We start from the raw sequence: 22,483 nt of genomic DNA on the forward strand, positions 1-22,483 counted from the left end.
GTCTTCCTGGATTCGGGGGGTGGATCCATTTGAAGGTCTTGCTGAGTATGCGAAGGGTGTTGAAGCATGTGGAAGCTGCAGAGTTGGCCTATGGGTCTGCCACATGAACCATCTTTAACCACTTTAAATATACCTAAGAAGGAGAATGGCCATGTTATCCGCCCTACTCGATCCATCGCTCTGCGGGTGACATCAAAGAATAGTAGCAGCAGTAACCAGGGCTGACCCACAAAGGGTGTGACTGCAAGAACTAGAGTGAAAATGTGTTAGTTGGGAGCATGATCAACCAAAGAGCTGAGAAGAAGAGAGTATGCATCCAGGGCAGAGAAAATTAAAAGCATCACATTCATTTTTGTGTGGGCGTGTGACATTGTGTCCTTCCCATATAAACATTGTTGATTCCTTCAAGCTACTCCTAGCGTCAAGGACTGCCAAATATGTATGCTGGTCTACATCATAAGAGTATTATCTCTGACGCCATTGTGCCAATTCATGGATACTAATGCCATAGCCATAATATTTTCGTCCTGGACTATTTTGGGCATACAAGTCTAGTAATTACATACTTTCTGCCATCACTGACATATTAAGAGCATGACTGGCCTGCTTTTAGCCATTCCTGACAGAGTGACAACCGCTTCTCCCAGAACAATGGCCATAACTGATGTATGCTGGGCATCCAGCTGTGGCACAGTGGTAGCCCTTGTTTAATGGTGGGTTTTATTGGCATAACAGAGGCATTCTTAGTGTTATGGTGAGGAAGCATGGCCTATGTTTCCAATACATGGGTATTTGAAGCATAATTTGTCCATGAGAGGCATTTTTACATGGCGGTACTCAATGCAAACAAAAAGCTGATGTTTAGGGACAGTGTATTTTCTAACAATGAAAACAGATTTGATTTTTAAAGGAAAAAATAATGCTTTTTCAGAAAAGGTTTTTCTTCTGGAAAATTGAGTTTGATTGCTCAAAGTGGAAAGGGATTTTGATAGAAAAATGTGTATTTTCAAAAACTAATATGCGAATGACGACAAAATATTGCAATTTTAAAATACATTTAAAGTTGTTAGTTAAATGATAATTCAATTTGAGTTGGGAGACTTACTGCTGTGGTAATCCCTTTGTGGCACGTGATGACTTGAATTTTACCTGATTACAAGCATTTAATATTGATAAACGTTTTCCTAGCATTCAGCTGATAACTTCACCTGGAATATTTGGGTGGTTACTACTAATAATTGTGCTTAGGGTGGTCATAGTGTAATGTTAATACATATCATCAGCATTTGGCAGTGATAAAATATGCTAGCAGCTCAGCAGGACTTTCCTTGAGCAGAATTTTCTCTCACTGCAGAAAAGTTTGGAGACCCCTGTTCTATATATATCAGATGGCAGACCCCTGTTCTATATACATCAGTGGCAGAGAGAAGTATCTCCAGTCTCTTCCTGTATACTGGGCAAATCCAGTGACTCATCTGTTGTTCAGAGATCAGACTAGAATCATGGGCAAGACCAAAGGACATAAAAGAAGGGGCCAGCATGATCATGCAGACCCTGCAGCAGAGGAGACAATATCAGATTAGATCCCAACAGCACCGGGACGCATTACTCAAAGAACCTACTGGCCAGATCAAATCCTTTTTACAAGCAGTCCTGGACATTAAAGACACTCTGGAGCCTAAGACTGATGCGGTGAGTGTGGGACTTTTGTTGCTGCAGGCAGACCATAAAAAACAGGTGTATTGCACGGCGGACAATGAGTTCAGTCTCGCAAAAATACGTTCCACAGTACAAGAAATGCAGACGCAACTCAAGATACTACGAGAAGACGTGGATCACATAAAAATCAAAGCGGATGATGCTGAGGGGTGATTTCGGAAGAAAACCGCTAGAATAGTGCATCTCCCTGAGTGAGTGGAGAGAACCAGCATGGACCTCTACCTCGAGGAGTGTCTAACACACACACGCCAGCAATCAACTTTTTTTCTCCAGAGAGGGCACATAGGGTGCCAGTCCAACCACCTCCTCCGGGCCCCCAACCAGTTGAGGTGCAGCTTCTAAACTATCATAGCCCATGGCTCACTGTCTACAAGTTTCAAGCAGCAGAGGGCCATGGATGGTTGAAAACTATGCAGTGCATATCTTCTCGGACCACACAACGGACGCCCAACTGTGAAAAGGATCTTTCCTGGAGGTTACACTGAGTTTACGCCTGATGAACATACAATATTCATTAATGTTTCCAGCCAAGTGGCATTCACTAGATGACAAGACTACCAAATATTTCACCACGCCATAGGAAGCCTGGACCTGGCTTGAATCGAAAGGAGTGGAAAAGACAAGTGACCAGGAGGACACTGAGCCAGTATGGCAACAGGGGAGACATGGTCGAAGATCCTCCAAAACATCCAGGAACAGGCCAACCACAGAACAGGCAGCCATGGAATGTGCCAAAGTGGTCAAAGCACTGCAAATACAGTTCAGTCTGCAGACGGGAATGCCACAGAGTGACATTGTGGCCCAACCCAGAACAGATGGTGACATCAACACCACCATGGCACTCTTGAGACAAGGCCTGGACCTCACACCTATGACTGCAGATGATATTATCTGATGAGTAAACATCGACAGGAACACCCTGGTCTGCATAAAAAGTGCTGAGATTATCAGACAAAGGTCAGGTGAGACTGCTTGACAGCGAGACTATGAAGGACTATGTAAACGTGGGACTTGCAATGGAGAAGTGTGTCACGTAGAAGTTAGATGGGGAGACATGAGCTGGGATACAAGCATTAACATCAACGCACATGGACACCCTACCACTGTATCCTACATGGACTAATTACACCCACAGCTGTTTTGTGCTTGAATTGTGGAAGGGCAAGTTTAATAGCTACTGCCACGGTTGGAGAGTTGAGAATTGATTATCTTTACATTATGAGACAGGATCATCTACTGTAGTATACACTTTGAGCAGTTTATTGTGGGATTCGGGTGTGAAGGTGACGGGACGACGAGGTACTTTGTCATAATTCTCGGACCACATGACAGGGATTAGCAGAGATACTTCTTCACGGTACACAGTTTTCACTTGAAATATCAGAGATTTGGCCAATCCCACCTAAGAGTATAGGATACTCTCATTTCTAAAAGGCAACATGTACACTTCGAGTACCTTCAAGAGAAGCACTTAAAGGCCCAGGAGCTAGTGAAACTACAAAAGCGCTGGCTTGGGCCTCCAGTAGGCACAAATTAATGGGCATAAGCCGAGGGAGTGTAGCTGTGGCTTTCTCCTGGAGTTCTGTTTACCCTCAGATGTAGTGAGGTGTACCCGGAGGGCAGATATGTAGTAGTTGAGGAGGCACTTGAGGATGGCCCCCTCTTGGCTATGGCTATAAAGACGCCTACAGCTGGAATACCCATGTTTCTCGCCACTTTGACCTCGGTCTTACTGGTTTTATACCCTCTCCCTGCAAAATACAGATTGTGCTAAGTGTGTAAACAGACAATTTCACACATTTGGTAGTAATAGACAATAGGGATGTGTGCTACATCTTGACCAGTTCTACGTTTTGGTCAGCTGTAAAACTAGAAACTGTTGTTCCCTTTCATTGTCATCAAAAAGTAGATTTTTGTTACCTGAAAACACAGCTCAGTACATAAATAATTTCTCACTGACGTAGAGGGTGTTCTGCAGAGTATGAGTTGAATATTGCTAAAGCTGACTGAGCCTTCCATCTTTTCAGGTTGAGAAAATAAGTAACATTCGGGATTAAAGGGATAATAGCAAGATATGTCATTTACAGAGTGCTGGTGTTCACTTTGAATACAAAATCTATTTTAGCCATTTTTCAATAGGATACTTGTCTCTTTTTTAAAAGACGTGGATGTTTTGTCAACTTAATATTAAAGTTTACATCTTGTGGGCTTTGCATACACCATAACAAATTAGTACTCCCCACAAAGTAAATAATCACGTGGCGTGTGTGTCTGTTTGTATACGTGTGCGCGTGGTTTTGTCTAGGTGAATATAATTGGCAGTTGAATATCTATGCGTGTCTGTAATCCTCCTCCCTGCTTCTAATGGTGGCTTTGATCCCCATATGCATGTTATCCGTGTATGGCATCTTGTGTAGTCTGTCTGTGCTGTACAATAAGCAGAACTATTGGCTTTGGCAATGTTTGTTTGCTACTGTGTTTCACAGCGATGCGTAGTGTACAATAACTGCTTTGATATGCTTTCTACCTTCAAGCTTGAAAACGTTTCTTCCTTTATGGCTTGTATCATTTAGGTGAAGTGTTCACGTCAATAGTGTCACATTGTAAACGTTCCTGTTTATTGACTAGGACTACAAAGTACCTTTTCATCCTAACAGATGTAAGAGGACATTGCTCAAACCTCTGCCGTCAACAAGAGTATATTATAACGACTGTTGCAGCTCTTGTGCTGTAATTAAGTCTGAAAATTAACGTTTCTGTGATAATTAGCTATGCAGCTTATTAAATACTGTAGCTTTAATAGAATCTTGTTAGGTCATCAGTAATGTGACTTCATGTACATAGGAATGTTCTAAAACAGCCAGTTGATGTCTGCTGGGTTTGTTGGTGGATGAGATCTTTACTCCTGGATTAAACTTCATTCAAACCATCTATCTAAATCTTGGATTTATTTATGGAAACTTCTTCACTGGCGTAGTCGGCTTGGAAACCTCCCAGGAACAGATCTCAACACAAAATCCTTATGAGGAGAAGAATTAAACTTTTATCAACCCTCACTTAACTGACATCTACCATCATCAAGAACCTCCATCATCGTGTATATTCAACTTGTGAGTAACATTATTACTTCTGTTTATTCAGCTTATCTCCTATTATACCTCCCTTGCGCAAAGCCTTATTTAAATTCAGCTAACCCACGTCCCTATGACTTCCATAACATCAAGCGCCAGCAGTCGAGCGCGAAGGAATCTAATTACCTAATTAACACCAGCGGAGATCTGTTATTCGTGGTGTGGTAACAGCGCAAAGATATCTATAACGCGTCTTGTCTAGCGTGTGGCAGCTGAATTGCAAGGAGATTATAACGCGCACAACCTAACCTGCATTCAAATGTAAAAACAACCGAGGTGTGAGGAGATCGGTAACGCTTGCAGCTAAGTGTGGAGATGTTTGACTTTTAGCCACACAGCCAGGCGTGCATCCAAGAGTAATAGCTGAATTGTTAAAAATACACGAATGGAGTAGACATTGATAAGCGCGTGTAAATCTGCGTGCGCAAGGTTTAAAACAGCTGAATAGTTGAAAATACACGAAGGAAATAAACATTGTTGAGCGCGTGTGCAAGGCTTTACTTTACTCTGTCGAACAGTGGTTAACAGCTTGGACGCGAGCACAAACCCTTAATTGAAAGTAAACATTCTCTCCCACAGAGAGCTCGCGCGTTCACTCTGTTAATGAGCCGATGTTCAGCGCGTGTAACCAAGTGTAAGACGCTTCACAAGCACGAACTCTTGATTGAAAGTAAACATTCTTCCACGAAGAGCTCGCGCATTCACTCTGTCAATGAGCCGATCTCCAGCGCGTGTAACCAAGCGTGAGACGCTTCAATTATAAATAACATTTCGTTTGTCAGAGCGCTGCATAGACTTGTCTTCGCAAAAGACGTACGCAACAAAGAGGGAGCGGCTGTATTTAAAAGATCGTGTCTAAACCTTGATGAACATTCGTTTTCCTTTCAACGCTAAGGAAACGTGAAGCTGCTGCCTTCCAACCTTGACATCTATATATATAAAAAAAAAAAAAAAAAGAGGGAAAAACAATTACCTTGATGCAAAACAAGAGTTTCTCCAGCTCAACCAAATCCTTTTCTGTGAAATTTGAAAGAACCAATTTCATTGGATTCTGAATCTCGCACCTAATTGGTTCATACTTATGATCATCCTAATTGGTTAATATATAATTCCTACATTTTCACACATACACATATTGTTATATGAGCATTCTCAGAGATTGTTATATATATATTTTCCCATAGATTTATAGTGTTTTTCAACAATGCAAAATGTTACAGCTGCACCGTTTTTTTTATCTTGTCCTGGTGAACCTCCAATTAGATGGAAAAAATGGAAAGTGGTTTTTGAACGCTATGCTAAAGTTTGTGGGACTAATCTCAGTGCTGAGAGAAAATGTTCATTATTGCTACACTGTTTGGGATCTGAAGGCCAGGACGTCTTTGATGATTTGCCTGACCTTCCTCCTTCAGAAGCAAATGGTTTAAATGAATATGAAATTAGCATAAGGAAATTAGATTTACACTTCTTACCCAAAGTTAGTACTATTCTTGAAAGGTACCAATTCACCAAATGCATGCAAAATGATGAGGAAAGTATTGAATCTTATGTAACTCGCTTAAGAAAACTTGCATCTTCTTGCAAATTTGGGGCCTTAATTGATGAACGCATTCGTGATCAATTTATGTTTGGATGTGGAATAGAAAAGGTTAGAGATGAGCTATGGTTAAAAGATGAGCCTTCTCTTGATGAGGTTTTATCTGTTGCCAAGCGTATAGAGCACTCTCTTAAGTGTGTGGCTATAATAAAAAAAAGTACTGAGAAAGAGAATAAGGTTCAGGTAGTAAGATCTAAAAGTGATAAATATGTTAAGGATTCTACCAGGACAGATTCAAGAAAGAGTGGATATGAAATTAAATGTTTTAGATGTGGAAAACCTGGTCATCTAGCCAATGATAAAAAATGTCCAGCTCTCAAACAGACCTGTAGTAAGTGTAAATTAAAAGGTCATGTCACTGCTTTATGCAAAACAAAAAGTAGATCTAAGGTAAAAGAAATAGAAATTTTTGAAAGAACTTCTTCAGGTTCTGATTGCGATATTGAAGTGGTTCAAACCATTGGCGATGGTGGGGAAAGCCCGCGTAAAAGAGCTGATCCTATTGATGAAATATCTGTTGAGGGAAAAAAGACCAGGGTATTGTTTGACTCTGGTGCAAAAATTACAATTGTTTCTGATGAATTTTTCACTAAGAAATTAAAAGGGAAGGTGTCTCTTTTCAAACCTGACATCATTCCTTTAGGGTATGATAAAAAACCTATAAAGTTGCATGGTTATTTTACAGGCCTTATAGAATATAAATCTAGACTAGTGTCTGGAAAAGTATATGTCTCAAGAAAGGGTGACAGCATTATCAGCTGGATACATCAGGGTGACTTAGGTGTAATTTTAGATCCCAATGCCAATCCTTGCATTCAATTGAGAGATAATGTTCTTAGTGTTTTAGATGGGAAAGAAAAATCAGTTGGAGTAAAACCATTGGAAGACAAATTTTCTTGTGAATTAAAGACAAAATTTCCTAATGTATTTAAAGAAACTCTTGGGTGTCTTAAAGGTTATCAACACAAGATACGTATTAAGAGTGATTCCATTCCAGTGAGTTGTAAAGTCAGGAGTGTACCTTTAGCAGTAAAAGAAGATATGAAGAAAGAAATTGAGAAACTCATACATAATGGTATAATTGAGGAAATAGAAGGTTGTGAATGGATGGCTCCTGTGGTCGCAGCCCGAAAACCTAATGGTGATTTGCGTCTATGCATCGACCTCAGGCAACTCAATAAGTGTGTAATCGTCGATAGATACCCTCTGCCTAATATTGCTGAGTTACTAGTATTGTTAGGAAATGCAAAAATTTTTAGTACGATAGATCTTACTTCTGCATATCACCAGATTAAACTAGAAGAGTCTTGCAGAGATTTTACGTCATTTATTACACCTTTTGGCACATATAGATTCAAGAGAATGCCATTTGGATTAGTATCTGCTTCATCTGTATTTCAACGGGTGATGGAAAAAGTTTTGAAAGACATTCCCAGTGTTTGTATATATCAGGATGATGTATTGATTTTTGCAGAGAATGTATCTGATCATGATGTCACCCTGAGTATGGTTTTGGAAAGATTTAGCAAACACAATCTCACAATAAAAGCTAGCAAATGTAAATTCAGATCTGACTCTATCAACTACTTAGGGCATAATATATCTGGTGAAGGTGTGAAGCCTAAACCTGAATTAGTAGACACTATAAACAAAATGGTGGCACCAGAGAATAAAACTGAACTCATGAAGCTTTTTGGCATGATAGAATATTATACAAAATTTATAAAAGGCTTTGCTGAGTTAACAGTAAACATGAGGTGTTTGTTGAGGAAAGGTGTAGAATTTCACTGGTCAGATCAGTGTGAGAGTGAATTCATCGAAATTAAGCGAAGGTTAAACAAGGCTCCTGCGCTAAAAAGTTTCAATCCAAAGATTAAGTCTATATTGGTTACCGATGCAAGTGAAAAGGGGTTAGGTGCTGTATTGAAACAAAATGGTCCTGATGGTATGCAAACCATAATGTTTTTGTCTAGAAGTTTGAGAGATGCGGAAACTCGTTATTCTGTTGTAGAGAGGGAGGCTTTGGCTGTATTTTGGGCAGTAAGAAAACTAAAGAAGTTTCTTTGGGGTTTAGTTTTTGATGTCCACACAGATCACAAACCCTTGGTGGAGATTTTTAGTAAAAAAGGTTTGGATCTGGTGTCTGGGAGAATATCGAAGTGGATTATTGGCTTACAAGAATATAGCTTTGGTGTTCAATACATTCCTGGTGTTGATAATGGTATAGCAGATGTTCTTTCACGTCTGATTTCTAAGAGTGATGTAGATGATGAAGATCAGTCAGAGTTAGATGATGAATTGGTTTGTTCTGTAGATTATGAATTTTTGTCAGAAAAGAAATGGTCTGAGGAATTAGAAAATGATAGTACGTTGTGTGAGGTAATGTCCTTGATAAAAAATGGTTGGACAAGTTGCAAGGATGGTTCTTCTTTAACTAAGCCCTTTTGGATAGTACGCAGTGAATTATCTGTGGATAGCAATTTATTGTTTCGTGGAACCAGGTTAATTCCTCCATCTAGTCTTAGAAAAGATTTGATAGATATGGTTCATATTGCTCATTCAGGTTTATCCAAAAGTAAAGAGAGGCTTCGCATGTCTTATTGGTGGCCGGGCATGGATAAAATGGTGGAAAGAGTAATTAGGGATTGTATGCACTGTAATGTTAGCGACAAGTCTTACAGTACACATACACAGCCCATGTTTTTAAGGGAAAGACCAAATGGTCCCTGGCAGGACATAGCGCTGGATTTGGTGGGACCTATTCAACATAAAGATTCTCAAGTGTTCATACTGGTAGTCATTGATATGTATTCAAGATGGCCAGAAATTTTCTTTTTGTCAGGAACTGATTCAGGTAAAATTATCCAATGCTTGAGTGAATTATTTTATAAAGAAGGTTTGCCTGCAACTATCTTATCAGATAATGGGGTACAATTTGTCTCCAAAGAAATGAAACAGTATTTGTCTTCTAAAGGCATTAAACATAAATTGTGTTCTCTCTATCACCCAGAGGCCAATGGTATGGTCGAGAGATTCAACAAAGTAATCAAAGATACTATTAGTTTGGCAAGGAATTTGTCATCTGATTGGAAAAAATGTGTTGTGGAAAAGGTAGAAGAATACAGATACACTCCTCATGCTACAACTGGTAAGACTCCATTTTTGTTGTTTCGTGGGAGAATTCCCAACACACAGGTGGAACCTTATTGGGTTAATAAGCATGAAATGTTGAAGGGTAAAGAATGTGTGTGCAACAAAGATGATATAGTTCAAAACGAATTGAATAAAGCTGAGCGTAGAAAAACTTATTTTGATGTTAAAAAAAAAAAAACTGTTGTCTGTATTGGCGATATGGTTATGGTCAAACGTCCAGGCATAGTGAGTAGCTCAGAAACAAAGTTTATGAAACCCATTAAAGTAATCAAAATTTTGAATAATGCTGTACAAACTCAAGACCATCGCATATGGAATTTAAATCGAATTGTTGTTATCCGAAGAAAATTGCAAGAAGGTGGATTCTTGCATTCCAATGGAAAACTTGTGGACAAAAGCATAGCAACGAGCTCTGGAAATATTAGATCTTCAGAGCGTGTGTCTAAGAAGCCTTCGTATCTTTCTGACTTTGTATAATTTCTGCATAATCGTAATTTTACTTATTATCCATTCAATTTTGTTTTTCTGAAGGGAAGGAGATGTGTGATAATTAGCTATGCAGCTTATTAAATACTGTAGCTTTAATAGAATCTTGTTAGGTCATCAGTAATGTGACTTCATGTACATAGGAATGTTCTAAAACAGCCAGTTGATGTCTGCTGGGTTTGTTGGTGGATGAGATCTTTACTCCTGGATTAAACTTCATTCAAACCATCTATCTAAATCTTGGATTTATTTATGGAAACTTCTTCAGTTTCCTTATCAAAAACCTCCATTTTCTTCACAATGTAAATGGTTGATGAGGCTGAAAAGTAACACATTCCCAGTCTTGCATTGCGATCCGTTTTGTTTACATGCAAGCTATTTAATTGATTGAGGAAAACATTTATAGTCAGACACTTCTGTTTCTACACTTTTAATTAGAAGTAGGACACATACAAATCGCGTTGCAAAGGCCTGCGGGCTGCGACTTCATGTTCTGCGGAGTAATGTTCGGGCCAATAGAAAGCAACGCAATCGCGTTGAAACAGATATCGATGTTATCGTACACGATGTAATGTTCTGTGCGAGGTAATAGACGCGAGGTAAAAGCACGCGATCACAACGTGCGCGATGTATCGTCATACATCCCAGCACCGGCCCGACGAGGAGCAAGCCTGATGAAGAAGCATGACATCCCTCGGGGTGTATGAGGGCATCAGAAATAACCTGTAGGCCTTCCGACCTCACCACCCCCTTCCCTTTCCTCTTTTCTTCCTCATCTTGACAGTAACAGTGCCTCATTTTTGTTCAAATTACGTTTTAGGAGCCCGAGTACTGGACCTCCATTGGCTCTTGGTCCCCTCTCTTTCCCCTCTCTTTCCTTCTCTTTTTTGAATATATAGTGAATACAGAAGCAGGGATCAAAGCAGTATTTCATTCTTAAAATTTGACTTTATATGCCTCAACTCACGTGGAGGACCCCACTAAGATACATCACTTCCTAGAGTACTACTCCACCCCATTAATGCACCCAATGATGTGAACTCGAAGACCCGATAAGGGTCCAACAGATCAAAAAAACATTCAGCAGATAGCGAGGGGAAAAACACCAGGGTTAGATGGGCTTCCTGTGGAGTTTTATGCAACATACATACTGTGACTCGCTCCCAGGCTACTGAAGATGTGAGAAGCTGCGAAGTACAAGGGTAGTCTCCCACACTTGCTGGGAGAGAAGTTGTTTGTGCTGCTTCCGAAACCAGGATGAGTCCCCTTGGTGGTGACCTCCTATCGCCCTTTCTTGTTACTGAATTTAAGACTATAAAACACAGGAAAAGGTGCTCTAAAATTGCTTTTTGCCCACAGGCAGGCGCTAGTGCACCAATACCAAAACAGATTTGAACTGGGACAGAACACTTTCTTAAATCTCCACCGTTTACTTAGCGTCATGAACTGGGTGAGGAGCCAACAGACAGAACATTGGCTCACGTCCTTAGATACTGAAAAAATGTTCATAGTCCTGGAGTGCAAGTATTTAATGGATGTACAATGACCTGGGTCTAGAGTTTTGTTGCTTGGTGAGGCTCCCCTACACGACCCCCATGGAGAGAATGCGCACGGGGAGCCGATCTCGGACATTGTACACTAGACAGGGGTGCCGACTACCATCTTCTCGGTGGAGCCCCTGGCTTGCCTACTAAGAACAAAAATGTCAGAATGAGTAATACTGATAGACAGGGACTGGCCCATAATGTCATTATATGCCGATGATGCACTGATCTACCTTCGTAATGAGATTATAAGGAATGGAACGCTGGCGCTGGTCATGGAAAGAGAACTTTGGGATAGCGTCGGTGCTGAGGTTATTTGGGATAAGTCCTGTCTATTCCCATTGATCAAAATGTCGCCGGACGTCAAACAGAACTTTCACCCGGAGGGGCTGCAAATGGAACATACAACCTCAAACACCCTACGATCCATAGTTTTTACAATGAAAAGGATCTGAATGATGTCAATTTGGGGAGAGTAGTGATGTCTTATCAACTCACCCTATCGATTTGGTGGCCACCGGAGCGTATACAGATAGCCAAGATGCTAATACTGCCCAAACTGCTGTCTTTCTGTTCCATAATACTGGTAACACTGAAAACCCCCTATTTGATTTTTACAGAGACACAAATACTACACACATCTTTAAGCTGGGGAGAGGGCCGCCAGCAAGTGGCACTTAGAAAACTATATGCTTTGCATAAAAAGGGGGGCATAGGAGCTCCCAAATTCAAACTTTACTACGTTGTGGCACAACTTCGGTGGCCTATGTGTTGGGTGACAACGCCGCGAAACAGGGCTACATTAGAAGTACAATCACATTTTGGGAACAATCCATGATACATTGGCTGATGACCCACTGTTGCAGGGCAGATGGGCAAAACTCTCTGATGACAGTAGCCAAAAGGTCCTTGATGACACATTCTGAAAAAAACAGACCCTACAATATGCACAGGAACTACTGTTGTGATCCTTGCCAGAGCCAGATATGATAGTATTACTGCACGATGTGAACCAATGGAGTGAGGCAGAAATACGGGTATGAGGGATTTGATTATTGATAGACGCTTGAAAACATTTGAAGAACTTAGAGATGAATAGAAACTGGGTCTAGTCCAATTTTTAGTGCATAAATCGATGGTAGGATAGTAGTATTCAAATGGGTGCTAGGACAGGAGGCACCAAGTACTTCGCCCTTGCTCCATGCTCTCTTCACACATGGCACCACCAGGCAAGCAATTATATGCCACCCTATTACAGCAGGAGAGAAACCACTGGGCATGCTAAAATAATTGTGGGAAACACAAATAGGCCCAGGAGATATCACCTGATAAATGGGAATGGGGGCCACATAATGGGAAACTAATTTCCAAAAACTCTAGACTGTGATACACAAATGTAAGTACCTTAACCATAAATAAGTGACACCCAAGCCCATAGGGCACATGCACCCATGGGCATCGACACAATGCCCAAGGTGCCCAGTAACAGAAGCCGACTTTATCTACATGGTATGTGCATGCCCAGAGATAGAACACTTTTGGGAGGAGATAGTGCGGAATGTCTCAGGGCTCATGTGGAGATTGTTCCCAGGAGGGAGGAAGCGATGCATGCTGAAAAAAACTAAGCATAGCTGCATATTCATCGACATTGCAGTTGTGCTGGCAAGGAGGCGCATAGCAATGGCATGAAAAGCAGCTTCGGTGCTGAGCATAGGGGAGTAACTATAAGATCTATGAAAAATGACCTTGTGGAAATGGATGTGCATTGCTGTCTTCCCAGGTGGCGGGAGGAACGGGAATCAGATACACACACTAGTAGGCCATCCTAGAGAAGATCGAGGCCAAACCATATATTAGCGCCCCCCCCCCCCCCCCCCCCCCCCCCAGGGAATAAATTAGACACACAAATGACAATTGGGACTCGACCGGTCCCATTCCCCCATCGGGATGGAATATTGACCAGAGGGAACTCACACATTCGAGGGTCCTGGATGACCCTCTGCAAACCCTGTCAGTAAGTAACTAAGGTCAGTTGGTTCATGGGTTTAATGTTTAGAACTGTTAGGCTTTCCTATGTATTGTAGTTAGCTCCTATGACCACCATGCAGATGATTGGATAACAAACAGTGCACGATTATAACAAATGTTTGAGAGTGCCGGGGGGTATTAAATCTATGTTAATGCAGAATCCTAAAGTCCTTAACCAACTAGTGTATTCTCCTCAGATTTGCCTGAGGAATGCAAGTCAGCAACAATACCCTGTGAAGCTCTGTTAAGGTCATACCAACAAAATAAATCACCTGAGACTCCTTTATCTGGAGCACCACTTATAACGATTAGCTCAATTTAGCTGCACAGGCCTATTGCATCCTTCTTAATAGGCCACATAGAGAATCAAAATTACATTTATGAGCAGAACACCTTTGCTAAATAGGCTAACTTGGAGAGTGGCAAGTTTCCCAAATCTTCTTTTGAAGCTACTAGAACTCTAAAAGGGGTTTTAACTCTTCTTGCTGCTACCTGCTAAGGGGTGCATTCATTACCCTTAGTGAGGCAAAATAATTTCTTCCAGGGGCCATTCAAAAGCTGGTATTGGCTAAGAATGTTCTCCTCCTCTAGTGGGAAAATACCACCCGCTAGGGTTTCAGTAAGTTTACAGTCTTACTATTTTATGAAGAATACATTGGGCACATAATATAATGCTAGAAATAGCACGTTCCTAATTGTAGTGAGCCATTATTTCAATAATTGCCAATTGGCGTACAGGTTTGTCAAAGACAGGCTAGCTAATAAAAAGGAGCATGAATGCATCATTGTTTTACACAAGGGTTCGATATGTTGGTAGATTTGTTTTAAATAATGGCTTTTTCCCAGGTTCAGGATTATTAAAGGTGAATAATCGTCAGTTCTGCGGCAAGCAATATTGATTAAATCTGGGCTGCCACACTGGGATTGGTGATTCTGCAATTTTGGAGATTAGACATGAGCAGTGCCTCACATTCTGCAGCATTTGTTTTTTTAGATTCCTTGATGTCAAACTTACAACTAGCAAATGAAAACCACCCTGAAATAATTTATATTTAGAACTCCTTCCACTACCTAACCAGTGACTCGGAGAATTCTTTCAGTCAAGCTTAACTGTCCAGACATTGTGCTTGTTTTTTTAACGGCTTGCCTTTACTAAAAATGTTGCAACACATCTTTTAACAGTTGCTTACACATCTTCTCATATTAGGAGTTGAATATTAGTGTCCTAATGTTCACTGTTTAGACTCAGCACTTGAATGAAAACATTCAGTATTCATCATAGAGAAATTGAGAAAGTAGAACAGATATTAAGACAGTACAGCTTTATGAATAAAGGAGTTTAGGCATCAAATATGTCTTTAAAGAAGTTTCGCTGCTGGAGAACTATTTGTGGTTTTCGGAGCAGCTCCCTCCGTTGGACAGGCCATGTGTTAATTGACTTTTCTTTATTGGTGCTTAAGAAAGACCCCAATCACAAGCTCAAGCCATCAGGGAATCCTATTGATAACTAGGGCGAACTATCCGCAACTGAAACTAATTGAGTAATTGTATCCTTCCCCAAATGACAGATTCTTTAGGGTCATAAGTTACCTCACAACAGAAAGCGTAACGGCTTCTGGTACTGGGTGAAGAAGTAAGGAACAACTCGTGAGTGTGGTTCAATCGTCTAAATTATCAGCCTTGGAGTCGGAGTCTAAACAATAATCTGTACAAAATGTTGCTTTCAATGCCATATCCTACAAAGCTTAGTAATTTTCAAGAGTGAAGTTCTGTATGTGTAGAAGATTTTATGTTTTTGAGTAGTTCAATGTTCACCCTTTCACTACCATCTTCGAGCTATTTGCATCATGGAGCTTTCTCAGTACAAATAAACAGTAGGGATGGGAAATATAATATTTATAGTTAGAATTTTTTCTTTTTTTTAAAACAGACACCCAAATAGAAACAAAGGTAATTGAGAAAATGCTCTCTGTGCATAGAAAACAAGACTTTGCAATGCAATCGGTCTCGCATTTGCGAGAGTTTAAGCTATTGACACTGTAAATGACAATGTCTTTTATTTATCTGTTTTGATAATTAACACATAAATAAAAGGCATTGTCATTTACAATGCCAATAGCTCAACTCTTGAAAGTGTGAGACATATGCAAAGTAGTGGCTGCCATTGTCCCGTGCTGCTTGGAAATAGAAAGAGCAGATGGCGCACTGAATGTAGCAGGAAAGCATGTCTTGGCAGCAGTAGGAGAAACTCATCAAAGAAAATAGTGCTTACAGACTAAATAAGACATGCCGTGTAATAACAGAAGTACAAAGGCCAGTCCTCATGCGAGGGTACAAATGAAGACAAGGAGGTACTAAGGAGGGACTAACAAGCCTATTACGAATCAGAATCCAGCATTTACAAAGGTCAATGACACAAGCCAATGAAAAATATGGGTGTAGAGTGGCCGGAGCTTCAAATCCATACTCAAATACAACATGCCTCACAGAACAGCGCATGCGCTATCCAGGCTTGACCTAAAAGGTGATAAAGCAGTCCTTCTTGTATGTTTAAAAGTGTGGCGCAGATAGTGAGAGAGCTAGGGGCCGTCAGCTGAAGATGTACACATAAAGACAAAGATAGCAACTGAGAATACTGAAAAATGGAATAGGAGAAGGGGCTAGAGAAAGAAAGTAAAAATGTAGGTAGTTGCAGGCCATAAAGGGATTCCGTGAAAAGACGATGCAGTGGAAAATCCGGTTCGGCATAAGTGGAGTGTCACAAGTCTGACCCAAAGATTCAAAGGGGAAGAAAGTAAGTACCATCGGGATGAAACAAAATTTCATGGGGAAAACATAGGGGCTGTACCAGAAATCAAAACAAACAAAAAATAATCTACAACTCAGGACGGAAAAGAGCTTGTGACTGAAAAAGAGATCAATAATTTTCAGTGGGCCATCAACTGCTCCATCCAGTTTTGACCTTTACAGATTACTTGTGTTTCAAATATCAGACCATTTGGTGACATTTTTTTTAACAGTCTAGAACCTTTCTTCATTGCAATATAACTACAAGTTATAAAGATTTACAGAAGAGGAGTGGCACAAGCATCTTATTTCAGTAAAAGATAATGCGTCACCATAATATTTTCTACACATTTGAATCATATTTCACAACCATCGCAAACAATGGTGTGTTCAAAGCACTAAACAGGATGGGAATACAAAGTCTAGCAAAAGAGCCACGAATAACGTAATACTTTAAAGTGTAGAGGAAATCATTTTTTTGTGACTGTGTACACAACTGCTTTGTCCATTTTGAAGATTCTTACCTGTATGAACTTCATCCCAACAAGGTGGAATCCCTTCCTCTCAAAGCGTCGGATAATCTCACCCACCAGGCGTCGCTGCACACCATCGGGTTTGATTGCCAAAAAAGTGCGTTCATTGATCCCCGTCCATGCTGAGGGAAAGGAGAGACAAAAGAAGTTAACTAGAAATACAGAATGAGCATTGGTGAAGCCGACAAGTCTCACCTATAAAACAAGATCTTCAAGCTATTGGCTTTGCCAATGCTCCTTTGTAAACCAAGAAAAAAACTATTTCAAAATACTGGAGGACAAGAAAACATATATCTTAAGGTATCTCAAAATTGTACACTGAATTCAATATTTCAATCTAAAGGAATGAAGGTTTATTTTTAAAATACTTTTCACTCAAACTCTAAAGAGAATTTAAAAACAATAATGACGTTTAAAGGAAAATGCTTACACAGGTCTAATTTAGTTTCCACAAAACTAAGAAATGAAACATGCTCTAGCCACCTTGTCCTCTTAAGTAGCCCAGGGAGCATTTGTATGGGCCTCCAGGATAAAAACATCTTTTCACTCACGCTAATTACACCCTGTGTCACAAACAGCAGCAGAGATTGCAGCCCCTGGCCCCTCCCAGCACCATATGACAAATATCTGAGCTTGTGTGCAATATGGTGAATGCAGGAATTAAAACAAAAACAACCTTTTAAATTCTACTCTTTAGTCAAACCCTGGAAAAATAACAAAAGTTGCTGTGCTATTAGAGACAAGCTGGAAGTGGTGGGGAGAAACAGAGCGCAGAGGCAACTATTTAGGGGTGTGGGTGTGAAGCATCACACAGAGAAAAAGAACAGAAAAAATACATGGACTCTCGTGGAATGCTGAATGAAAAAGAAAACGGTTCCCCAAAATGAGTGCAGTGGAAGGATACAAGCCTCTAATCAAAGAATAGTAAAGAGGACATGCTCTAGAGGAAGAACAAACAAAATAAGACGAAGGCAAGCTATTGACTAAAAAGCACCTAAAAGAGAGCGATCACAGGATCAACCAATTGTAAGCAACGGGTATGCTCTAATCCCACTGTATGTTTTTGGTAAGTTCCACATGAGCATTTCGGTAAGCGAGACCTGAAAAGCATTATGTCAAAGCCTTGACTTGTGCATCTAAAGTCAGGTACAGTGGTTAATACCCCAAAACACTGATGAGGTCATTTAGACCAGAATAGTATAATCAAAAGGAAAAACGCACGGTAAACTATATTTTAGCTGAGTGCTTGCAGTGTTTTTGACTGACTGATTAGAGTATTTGTAGAGTTTAAACTGTGAACCAACGGGGTATCCTGGAGCTGTGAGATTCTATTGAAACCTAACCCACTGGAAGACTTGAAGAAAAGAACAAGCAAAATAAAACATTAGTAGTATTTGATCTGATTTGAAATGTTGAGCGAATAAAGGACTGTTATTTTCTGAAGGACAAATAATTTTCATTTGATCGAAGAAAGGAAGGTAAGAAATTCCTAGTTTTTGCTGCAAGAAAAGAAAAAGAGCTACCTCATGCTCCACACTTCTTAAAGGATGGGAGAATAAGCAAGTTACTTCCTGAAGATCTTAAAAGCTGGGTGGAAGAGTAATACTTTACCTTTTCTTGTAAAAATCCACAACCTGATTTGTAAAAGGCTCCGTGTATTATACACATTGCTTTAAAAGTGATCACTCAGTCACATTTAACCCATTAAGATAGAGATGTGTAAATGCTTTTGAGAGTGAAAATCAATCTAATGGCTACATATTGAATTTGTTTTAACCTTTATAAAAGAGTTTTGGGGAGATACTTATAAAGGGCTTTGCGGCAATCTAACTTCAATCAAAAGATTGCTTAGATCATAAAATTACAAGCTTTTTGGTCTAAGTACAGAGTAATCTTTTTCAGCACTCTGAGATGGAAAAGGCATTGTGACAAGATTGTATTAACTTGTGGGCGCAATATCTGCTACTCGTCCAATTAGCACTGTAAATTTTGGATTTTATTTACTGCTTTAGGGGCTGTGTCTAGTTCAGAAGGCCAATAATTTATTATACCTGAAGGGCTTGATTTGCCAGCAGAATCTCTGTCTTTTCTGCTTTAACTTCAAGAACATCTGATGGCATCCTGGATATAGCTTTATTAAGACAGATACAAACGTTTTTAGAATGTGATGGTGTAGATTGATCAAGACTCGCCATAATCTGAGAATAACCGGAGTACATTTTAAAAATGAAGCTGAAATTACATCATACTCTTGAAGTTATATCTTGGAATGATGACAAAGGATGGGAGAGACTGCTTGAGACCTATCTTTTGAACAGGCTAAGATCCCATTCAGCGCAGCTTTTGTCACACCCATTTCTTACAGATTACCTATTAATGTAAAATGAGAAACAGTATCAAAAGCCGCCGACAGATCAAGCAGGATGAGGCTCCTAACCGCCACTCTGCAATCACTGCTCAGTCACCCAGAACTGCGGCCAATTCCAATTTAGTACTGTTTGACCCTGAAACCAGACTTACGAGGGTCCAGTAGCTTTATTTGCCGCATATGTTCAATATGTTGGGAACTCACTTCATTTTCAAACATTTTTATTACGAAAGGCAGTTGTGAGATAGTCCTGTAGTTGCTAGAATACACTGGATCAGCTGTAATTTTTTTAAATAGAGGTTTCACTAAAGCCTATTTCCAACATTCAAAAACTGAATCTAATTCTTGCAAAGTGTTGCATAAATGCTGAATCAAGGATAAGGTGCTCTCCTCTAAAAAGTTAATGGTATAAACTGGACAGCGGTCTAATGGAGAGCCTTAATGAATTGAATAAAATAATGAGTTTCACTTTCTAAAAGTAATTTAAATTTTGTAAGAACAGGCCATCAAAGCTTAGATTGCATCAAAGACGGTTTCCAAATTATTTGATTGTGACAGTGATTAATGTATCTTAGTGATTTTCTAATGAAAAAACGGAAATGGCGTAACCCAATTGCTAGGAAGCAGAAATAGTGTTTTGGCAAGTCAGGATTTGCCAATGAATTACTAACTTTAAAAATCTCTTCAGTTGAATTATGGGCATTAATTATTTTAGAAGCATGTGTTTGACAAACAAATGAATGGTAGTACAGAAGTATAGCCTGATAGGCTGAGGGGACTGGCTGCGCAGTAACACGATCCGACAAACTTTCTGAGATTTCTTTTCCAACTTAAAGGGTCTTGTGAATATAAAGGTGTTGACTGATAACACTGAGCTCTATGACCTTTGGTAAGCAGAACTAAAGGTTTTGAGGTAGTTGTTAACAAAAGTTAAAGTGTTGACTTGCCACAGGAATATTTTTACTTTACATGGATATGTTTTGGGCCAGTTTATCATCAGTTTCAGTTGGGGGAAAAGTATCCCAGATATATTAAGGATTCCCTGATGATAGAGGTTGTGATTGAGCTCTTTCTTAAGCACCATATAGAAAATTAAATTAACAAATGATCTGACCAGGGGTGTGTGGCCAAGATGGCAGATGCACTTTAATATCGCTCGGCTATCTGGCCTTACTATCCTCGTGATTACCCCGAACAGCGGCAACATCCACACATGGCTGACGAACAACGCAACTCCTGTTTGCTATGAGCCCAGCTGTCACTGAGAACCAAGTGGCAGGGTGGCGGTGACGGGCTAAACGCGGCGGGAAGACCTTGGGTGGCATGGAGGCAGGCGCCTCATTAATACCACCGCAGCGCGGCCAACATGAAACTTCCTGGGCCCCTCGCGCCCCCGAAGTAATTGATAGCGAAGTGGAAGTGAGAGCTGGGACGTGTTTCGATAAAGTGGCAAAGGAGCAGACAGACCAAGGAGGCGTGACGACGAATCAGAATGGTGCCCAGCGAGGTGGCATTCCGAAGAAGCAGCCGGCTTCCTCAGTGGAGGAGACAGTGACCCGACCTTGTCCAGCGAGAGGCCCCTGAGCGGCGATCCGCAACCGAAGATTAGTGGCCACCCACGGCGTGACGAAGAGGCCCCAGTAGCAGCAAAGAATTGAGGTGAGGAGCGAGGGAGGAGAGAGCTCTGAGGACTCCTCTGGGGTCATATCGGGCCCAGGTCTGAAGGAGTGCAGGTGCACGGGTCCTGCCCTCCCGCCTCTGGATCAGCAGGTGTGGGCACCAGGCGAGCCTGCAGGACCACAATGCAGTGTCAGTAATACCGGGCCCCCTGTGGCACAGAACGAGTGACGGTGGGCCAACATGTGGCAAACTCATCCCTGCCCCTCAGAGAGACTGGACCCTCTTTCAGGTAGCTATTGAGGGGTCTGAAATGTCTTGGAGCTATCGCCAATGGAGGACACAGGTCCATGCAGAGCATCCTTAACCGCCGAGCCAGGGTCAACAGTTAATAAATACACATGCAAGAGATAACTGGAGGCGAAGGGAGTGCACGGCGGGGGGGGGGGGAGGCGGTTTGCGGAGCTGACCCGCTGGAGATATGAATGATCACAGCCCAGGTGCGACTCCACGCTGGGCCTGCTCCTTCCTTTTTTCCCCTCCTCCCCCAGTCTCTTCACCAATCGGCAGTCAGGCCTGAGGAGGGCACAAGGAACCATCAGGCTGAAGATGTCCCAGGTCAAGATGCATGAATCACGCTGACCTACACACTGCCCTAATACCTCACACAAAGGACAGTACTGGGGGGCAGAGGCAAGCACTGAGAAGGGCTTCTCTCCTTGTTGATATCCTCAGCAGCGCAATACATAAACTGTATCTGACCCCCAGGACTAGTGCAGCGGGCGTATGGGCAGAGGTATTGCGCCATTCGTAGGTTCCGAGGTGCGCTACCTCAGACAGTGACCTAAGACCAGGGAGACATATGCCATCAGCTCAACAGCTAGTCACGGGTCGGCTGCGATCCACCGCTCCTCAGACATCCACCCACTCAGACCGTGAGGGACCACTAAAAGCGCATACAGCACAGGATACAGAGCTTCAACACCAGTAGCTTTCGACAAAGATAGACACGGCCCTGAGTGTGGTAGAGAGGCTCGGGCCTCACTGAAACAAACCCCCACTCCTTGGAGGGGAAAATAGATGAGGTGGCCATAGATTTCACACTGCTGCATGCTATCACCAAAAACAAGTGGACAAGGTGCAAGCCCACAAAACTGCGATTACAGAGGTCCACCCTGCCACCAGCTCGAATGCAGCCACAATGCTCACCCTCACATTTACGATCCAGGCCCTAGAAAGGACGTTAGAAGACACAGAGGGACGATCACAGCGCAACAACGTCCGCATGGTGGGACTAGCAGAAGACATAGAGGGCAAAAACCCCGTGTCCTTTGCAGAACGATGGATACGGAACCTTCTGCCCGAAGATGTGCTGTACCCTCAGTTTATTGTGGAGTGAGAGTACAGAGTGCAGTCTCCCAGGCCTTACCCTGGAGCGAGGCCCAGACCCTTCCTGATCAGGTTATTGAACTTCAGAGATATAGATGCCCTTCTGAAAGAGACAATGAAATCTCCAGACA

General features: G+C 41.4%; 1 protein-coding gene across 1 annotated transcript in view; it reads right to left on the reverse strand.

Annotated features, from left to right (window-relative positions):
* NME3 (NME/NM23 nucleoside diphosphate kinase 3) overlaps positions 1-22,483 on the reverse strand; it is a 106,776-nt gene that overhangs the window by 68,501 nt on the left and 15,792 nt on the right. The window contains exon 2 of the mRNA XM_078662973.1: positions 16,970-17,100. Coding sequence (XP_078519099.1) covers positions 16,970-17,100 — 131 coding nt within the window. The remainder of the gene's footprint in view (positions 1-16,969; positions 17,101-22,483) is intronic.

The sequence above is a fragment of the Lissotriton helveticus genome, chromosome 10 (assembly GCF_964261635.1).
Source record: "Lissotriton helveticus chromosome 10, aLisHel1.1, whole genome shotgun sequence".
In the NCBI taxonomy this organism is placed as follows: Eukaryota; Metazoa; Chordata; class Amphibia; order Caudata; family Salamandridae; genus Lissotriton; species Lissotriton helveticus.